A 7643-nucleotide genomic window follows, 5' to 3' on the forward strand; every position below is an offset into this window, starting at 1 on the left:
CGCTCCACAATCACCGTGGTCAACAACGCCGCTCCATTCAGAGGGGAAGCTCCGCCTCCAGGTCATTACAGATGAAGATACACATTCATGTCACACACACACACATACGTGCACACGCACCGTTTAAGAAAACTGCTCATTTTTCATATTTCGTGTGTGTCAGGTGTGTTTGTGTGGAGAGTCCAGAGACACGGTTGAATCTTCTGGACTGAGTCGTCCAAGAAAGAACTTCCAGACGGCCACACGCTCTGATCTGCAGCTTTTATTTGAAGTCGTGTTTATTTTCCACTGTGATCACTGACTTTATATTGGGTCTGACATGGGGAGCACCTTAACAATCCGGACCTCCGTTCACACACACACGAGCTGCTGCTGTGGAGGCAGCAGCCTCCCACAGTTGTGTGTTGGAGCTAAAGCCATCTTCTCTCCATCAAAGATGGACCAAGTCTTCTGGACTGAAAAGGGAACCCATTAAAAACTGGGATGGTGGCTCGACGTGATCGACAGTATCTTCAAACATTACATCTGCCCTCTTATCCAAACACGGGTTCTTCTGCCTCCAAAAACTCAAAAACCCAAACCAAGCTCCTCGCTTCCTGGTGGCCTTCACAGACCAGTGGGTGACACCTTGGGGGGTCACCACTTGGTTACAGTGGATAGTTACGGAAACTTGGTAAACTCAAGTGTCAGTGGCGAAATTCGCCCACCTGAACAAAACCTGAGGAAGTTCACATGCGGTGTTGTGGAAGTACATGGAAGCCAGGTGATGCACAGGTATGTTGTGAAGCAGAGTGGCGATGCTCCGACGCCTGTGCCCAGTAAACAGGAAGTCCTCCCGCAACGGTTCGTCTTCTGGTTTGTCAACGCTGCGTCTATCAGGGCTCGTGTTCTCGTGTTGGTCAGATCATCGATGAGGCCTCCAGCCCTGCCGAACCACGTGTCACACTTCCACTGTCCTCAGCCTGCTGGGGGGGCACAACAGGAATATCACCATTATTGTGGTGGTGATGATGGTGGTGATGATGAAGAAGATGAGGAGGATGATGGTGATGGTGATGAGGAGGATGATGATGATGGTGATGAGGATGATGGTGATGAGGAGGAGGATGATGAGGAGGATGGTGGTGATGATGATGAGGATGAGGAGGAGGATGGTGGTGATGATGAGGAGGATGGTGGTGATGATGGTGGTGATGAGGATGATGGTGATGAGGAGGAGGATGATGAGGAGGATGGTGGTGATGAGGATGATGGTGATGGTGATGAGGAGGAGGATGATGAGGAGGATGGTGGTGATGATGGTGGTGGTGATGATGAGGATGATTTTGAGTGGGACAGCTGCACGACCTGTTGCAGGTTCAGCCACTCCAGCGTGGGAACGTCCCCCGACCCTCAGACTCCTAGAACAAAGTTGCTGCTCCAGCATCTGCTGCACCTTCAAATCCATTTAGAGGAGTTGCTTCAGTGGCCATTTGAAGGGTTCTGTTGTTTTGGTGCCGCTTATTAGCTTCATCCTGACAATCATCATCTCAGTCCGAAGCAGGAAAAGGATCCTGGTGTTTTGAGTGGACCCTAACCCTGACCCTGACCCTGACCCTAACCCTAACCCTGACCCTAACCCTGACCCTGACCCTAACCCTAACCCTGACCCTAACCCTGATCCTGATCCTAACCCTAACCCTGACCCTAACCCTGATCCTGATCCTGACCCTGACCCTAACCCTGACCCTAACCCTAACCCTAACCCTAACCCTGACCCTACCCTGACCCTAACCGTAACCCTGACCCTGACCCTGACCCTAACCCTGACCTGACAGATCCTCAGCCAGAACCTTCTTTTAGAACCGTACGAGTGGGAACATGCCACAAAAACACGTCCTGCATCAAATGAGCATAGGAACAGTCCGATTTCCAACGTCTATCCCATTTAGAAATGAACTCCAGGATGGAAGTGGGTCGAGTCTAATGTCTCCGTGTGTCAGGGTCCTCGTGTTCTGCTGGTCGAGGTCTTCTACGGCGGCTCGCACAAACAGCTGATCGACCTGCTGGAGCGCAACATCAGCGGCTGCTCCGTCATCACGCTGCCCGCCAAGAAATGGCACTGGAGGGCGAGAACTGCCGCACTGCTCCTCAGCCAGATCGTCCCCATGTGTCCATCCTACCGGTGAGACCCCCACAGGGGCCCTGATGGATCTCCACTGGTCCATGTTTGGGGGAACTGACCTGTGGCCTGACCAAGTTTGAGCTCCTTTGTGTTTCTGTTCCCAGAGTGCTCTTCAGCAGCTCCGTGTTGAACCTGTGTGAGCTGGTGGCACTTCGGCCAGACCTGGCTCGTCTGAAGAAGGTTCTGTATTTCCATGAGAACCAGCTGGTGTACCCTGTCCGCCAAGACAAGGAACGGGACTTTCAGTACGGCTACAACCAGGTCCTTTCATGGTAACGTCGGCGAGCAGCTCAAGCTTACTGTTGCAGTTGTTTCTGGAAATGATGTTGTGTGTGAGGGCGTGTGTGTGAGGGTGTGTGAGGGTGTGTGTGTGTGAGGGTGTGTGTGTGAGGATGCGTGTGTGAGGGTGTGTGTGTGAGGGTGTGTGTGTGAGGGCGTGTGTGTGAGGGCGTGTGTGAGGGCGTGTGTGTGGGCGTGTGTGTGAGGGTGTGTGTGTGAGGGCGTGTTGTGTGAGGGTGTGTTGTGGGCGTGTGTGAGGGCGTGTGTGTGAGGACGTGTGTGAGGGCGTGTGTGTGAGGGTGTGTGTGAGGGTGTGTGTGTGTGAGGTGTGTGTGTGTGAGGGTGTGTGTGAGGTGTGTGTTTGAGGGTGTGGTTTGTGAGGATTCGTTGTGGGGTGTGTGTGTGAGGGCGTGTGTGTGAGGCGTTGTGTGAGGGCGTGTGTGAGGGCGTGTGTGTGAGGACGTGTGTGAGGGTGTGTGTGTGTGGGCGTGTGTGTGAGGGTGTGTGTGTGAGGGCGTGTGTGTGAGGGTGTGTGTGTGGGCGTGTGTGAGGGCGTGTGTGTGAGGACGTGTGTGAGGGCGTGTGTGAGGATGTGTGTGTGAGGGCGTGTGTGAGGGTGTGTGTAAGGGCGTGTGTGAGGGCGTGTGTGAGGGTGTGTGTGTGACGACGTGGTGTGTGGTGTTGTGAGGGTGTGTGTGAGGGTGTGTGTGAGGGTGTTTGTGTGAGGGCGTGTGTGTGAGGGCGTGTGTGTGAGGGCGTGTGTGAGGTGTGTGTGTGAGGACGTATGTGTGGGCGTGTGTGAGGGTGTGTGTGTGAGGGTGTGTGTGTGAGGGCGTGTGTGTGAGGGTGTGTGTGTGAGGGTGTGTGTGAGGGTGTGTGTGTGAGGGCGTGTGTGTGAGGGTGTGTGTGTGAGGACGTGTGTGAGGACGTGTGTGTGGGCGTGTGTGAGGGCGTGTGTGTGAGGACGTGTGTGTGAGGATGTGTGTGTGAGGGCGTGTGTGTGAGGGCGTGTGTGTGAGGGCGTGTGTGTGAGGACGTGTGTGTGTGAGGGTGTGTGAGGATGTGTGTGTGAGGGCGTGTGTGTGAGGGTGTGTGTGTGTGGGCGTGTGTGTGAGGGTGTATTGTGTGGGGTGTGTGTGTGTGAGGGTGTGTGTGTGTGAGGGTGTGTGTGAGGGTGTATGTAGGGTTTTGTGTGTGTGAGGGCGTGTGTGTGAGGTGTGTGTGTGAGTGTGTTGACCTGCCAAATCCCAACGTGGTTTCCAGCTCCAGGCTTCTGTCCCCCCTAACCCTAACCCTGACCCTGACCCTAACCCTAACCCTAACCCTGACCCTAACCCTAACCCTGACCCTAACCCTGACCCTAACCCTAACCCTGACCCTAACCCTGACCCTAACCCTAACCCTGACCCTAACCCTGACCCTAACCCTGACCCTAACCCTAACCCTGACCCTAACCCTGACCCTCTGTTCTCCCTAACCCTAACCCTAACCCTGACCCTGACCCTGACCCTAACCCTAACCCTAACCCTCTGTTCTCCCTAACCCTGACCCTAACCCTGACCCTGACCCTGACCCTGACCCTAACCCTGACCCTGACCCTAACCCTAACCCTAACCCTGACCCTGACCCTAACCCTAACCCTAACCCTGACCCTAACCCTAACCCTGACCCTAACCCTGACCCTAACCCTAACCCTGACCCTGACCCTGACCCTGACCATTGTACCCGAGCTTGTCGGCCTGTCCTTTCTAATTCTACTGCCTCTTTTCATCGTATTTATTGACCTTCTGGTCTTATTCTAGGTTTTAACTCTGTGGATGTTTCTGCTTGAGCTTTGCTAGCTAACCCGAACCCTTTTTCTGATGCCAACCTTTGACCTCTGCTGAGGTGCTAAAATGTTGCTTTCTCATTTGAAGATCTTCAGACCACCGACCCACGTTGTGCTCTTGTGTGTTGACAGCCTGGTGGCCGACATTGTGGTGTTTAACTCCACCTTCAACATGGAGTCCTTCCTGTCTTCCATCCCGTCCTTCATGAAGAAGATCCCAGACCACAGACCGCGAGATGTAGACCTGCTGATCCGGCCAAAGTGTTTGGTCCTGTACTACCCGGTCCACTTCCCTGATATCAGCCGGTCAGTGTCACCAGTTGAGCATTCGGGGATGGTCCAGCACCGTTGGAGTCAGGCATATTTACAGTTGGCCCTGCTTGTCATGTGACATTGTCATGTGACAGTTGATATATTCAAACTTCTTATGGTAAATCCGGAGCAGCCCATCTCACCTTACTTGATGCTCCACCACGTTAGCCACCACGAGCACCTGCTACCCCCGTGAGGCGTTTAGGTTTCCGTACAAATCAACGCCTGAGCCGTCTGAAAAATATTCTATAAATATTTAATATAATAGACTTCTATCTTTGCTGGAAGGCAGCACGTGTCCGGATGTGATTCAGGCAGCACCGTAAGCAGACCACACCAGGCTTCAATGAGCAGCTCGCTGCACCACGTGGTGAGACGGGGACGCTGGTGCTGGGGACAGTGTTCACTGAGTCCAGGGGACATCCCAGGACAGAGCTGGCCCTCCCCACCAGTCTGTCCATCCTCCTCCTGTCCCTGTCCAGGGGACATCCCAGGACAGAGCTGGCCCTCCTCACCAGTCTGTCCATCCTCCTCCTGTCCCTGTCCAGGGGACATCCCAGGACAGAGCTGGCCCTCCCCACCAGTCTGTCCATCCTCCTCCTGTCCCTGTCCAGGGGACATCCCAGGACAGAGCTGGCCCTCCCCACCAGTCTGTCCATCCTCCTCCTGTCCCTGTCCAGGGGACATCCCAGGGCAGAGCTGGCCCTCCCCACCAGTCTGTCCATCCTCCTCCTGTCCCTGTCCAGGGGACATCCCAGGGCAGAGCTGGCCCTCCTCACCAGTCTGTCCATCCTCCTCCTGTCCCTGTCCAGGGGACATCCCAGGACAGAGCTGGCCCTCCTCACCAGTCTGTCCATCCTGCTCCTGTCCCTGTCCAGGGACATCCCAGGGCAGAGCTGGCCCTCCTCACCAGTCTGTCCATCCTCCTCCTGTCCCTGTCCAGGGGACATCCCAGGACAGAGCTGGCCCTCCTCACCAGTCTGTCCATCCTCCTCCTGTCCCTGTCCAGGGGACATTCCAGGGCAGAGCTGGCCCTCCCCCCCAGTCTGTCCATCCTCCTCCTGTCCCTGTCCAGGGACATCCCAGGACAGAGCTGGCCCTCCCCACCAGTCTGTCCATCCTCCTCCTGTCCCTGTCCAGGGGACATCCCAGGACAGAGCTGGCCCTCCTCACCAGTCTGTCCATCCTCCTCCTGTCCCTGTCCAGGGGACATCCCAGGACAGAGCTGGCCCTCCTCACCAGTCTGTCCATCCTCCTCCTGTCCCTGTCCAGGGGACATCCCAGGACAGAGCTGGCCCTCCTCACCAGTCTGTCCATCCTCCTCCTGTCACATACACACACACGCACTCACACTCAAACACTCAAACACGCACACACACACACAAACACATACACACACACGCACTCACACACACATACACATGCACACACCACTCACTCACTCACACACACACACTCACACACACACACCACACACACACACAGACCCTAACCTGTCGAACACGATGGGCCCGAGTCACCTCTTTATTCTGATGGACGGTGCCACCATGTTCTGATGCTTTGATGCTTTATTCTGATGGACGGCGCCACCATGTTCTGATGCTTTGATGCTTTATTCTGATGGACGGCGCCACCATGTTCTGATGCTTTGATGCTTTATTCTGATGGACGGCGCCACCATGTTCTGATGCTTTGATGCTTTATTCTGATGGACGGCGCCACCATGTTCTGATGCTTTGATGCTTTATTCTGATGGACGGCGCCACCATGTTCTGATGCTTTGATGCTTTATTCTGATGGACGGCGCCACCATGTTCTGATGCTTTGATGCTTTATTCTGATGGACGGCGCCACCATGTTCTGATGCTTTGATGCTTTATTCTGATGGACGGCGCCACCATGTTCTGATGCTTTGATGCTTTATTCTGATGGACGGCGCCACCATGTTCTGATGCTTTGATGCTTTATTCTGATGGACGGCGCCACCATGTTCTGATGCTTTGATGCTTTATTCTGATGGACGGCGCCACCATGTTCTGATGCTTTGATGCTTTATTCTGATGCTGCTGCCAGGTTGGCCGATCCACGTGTCTCCAGCAGTGAAGCAAGCAGCACCGAGCTCTCGAAGCCTCTGCACATCGTTTGGCCTCACCGCTGGTGAGTCTGACGTCTTCATGTCATCTGAAAAGCTGAATGTTCTTCCCAAGGGTTGAGGGAGATGCTGATAGCTTCAGAGCATATTAGCATCTATTCAAAGGCTTCAGTTGTAAAGTTACTTCCTGTCACCGTTAAAGGTGAAATCACGTGTGAATGTAATGTTGATCCCCATTACACGTGTAAGCATTTTACAGATGATGAACCCAGGTGAATAGGTCACATGATCCCCAGGTGAATAGGTCACATTATCCCCAGGTGAATAGGTCACATGATCCCCAGGTGAATAGGTCACATGATCCCCAGGTGGACCTTCACAGGACATCTGTCAGCGTGCCGCCATTTTCTTTTGGACACATTGTGACTTTCAGACTAAAGTCAGCGCTTGAAGTCTTTTGTTGTTTTCACACTCTCACATTGTTCCACGGCGCCCCGTGTGTGTGTGTGTGTGTGTGTGTGTGTGTGTGTGTGTGTGATCTATATCAAATTACAGCAGCAGCAGTGGTGCTGTAATCTGTTCTGAACTGAGCAAAAGCACAGATGGATTATAGAAATGAGGCTTTCTGTTAATCTGTGATTGAAGCTGCTCATCGTCTGTTTGTTTTAATCTGAGTGTGGCCCCGATCCTCAGATTACAGCAGCTCCGTCTTATTGCTGCTCCACTGGGGGCTGAACAGCTGTTCCAGGTGAACATGCTGCAGCACCGGTGGGGTGGGCTGAACTTAAATCTGTGTGTGTGTGTGTGTGTGTGTGTGTGCGTGTCAGAGCGAGAGAGAAGCTTTGTGCTGATCAGGATCAGAGGATTGACGTCCTGATTGAAACTGCAGCAAACAGACCTCTGGTTTTACATCTGGAATACCTTTAATCCCATAATAACTAACTCTGTCAGGCCTTCTCTTCTCGGGT

At 53.8% G+C, this 7643-nt stretch overlaps 1 protein-coding gene across 7 annotated transcripts in view; it reads left to right on the forward strand.

Annotated features, from left to right (window-relative positions):
* The window catches only part of LOC130520282 (glycosyltransferase-like domain-containing protein 1), a 12881-nt gene extending 5367 nt beyond the window's left edge, over positions 1 to 7514 (forward strand). Inside the window, exons 1-7 of one of the 7 annotated variants that reach the window (XM_057023998.1) lie at positions 1 to 61; positions 164 to 774; positions 1983 to 2164; positions 2269 to 2436; positions 4404 to 4577; positions 6657 to 6740; positions 7231 to 7499. The exon at positions 1 to 61 is cut by the window's left edge and continues 1292 nt beyond it. In XM_057023998.1, coding sequence (XP_056879978.1) covers positions 733 to 774; positions 1983 to 2164; positions 2269 to 2436; positions 4404 to 4577; positions 6657 to 6740; positions 7231 to 7288 — 708 coding nt within the window. In that variant the 5' untranslated portion in view covers positions 1 to 61; positions 164 to 732 and the 3' untranslated portion in view covers positions 7289 to 7499. The other 6 variants (XM_057023994.1, XM_057023996.1, XM_057023995.1 and 3 more) reach the window with 6 other exon arrangements.
* The last annotated feature ends 129 nt before the right edge of the window (positions 7515 to 7643 follow it).

Source organism: Takifugu flavidus, unplaced genomic scaffold (genome assembly GCF_003711565.1).
Source record: "Takifugu flavidus isolate HTHZ2018 unplaced genomic scaffold, ASM371156v2 ctg335, whole genome shotgun sequence".
NCBI classification, from domain to species: domain Eukaryota; kingdom Metazoa; phylum Chordata; class Actinopteri; order Tetraodontiformes; family Tetraodontidae; genus Takifugu; species Takifugu flavidus.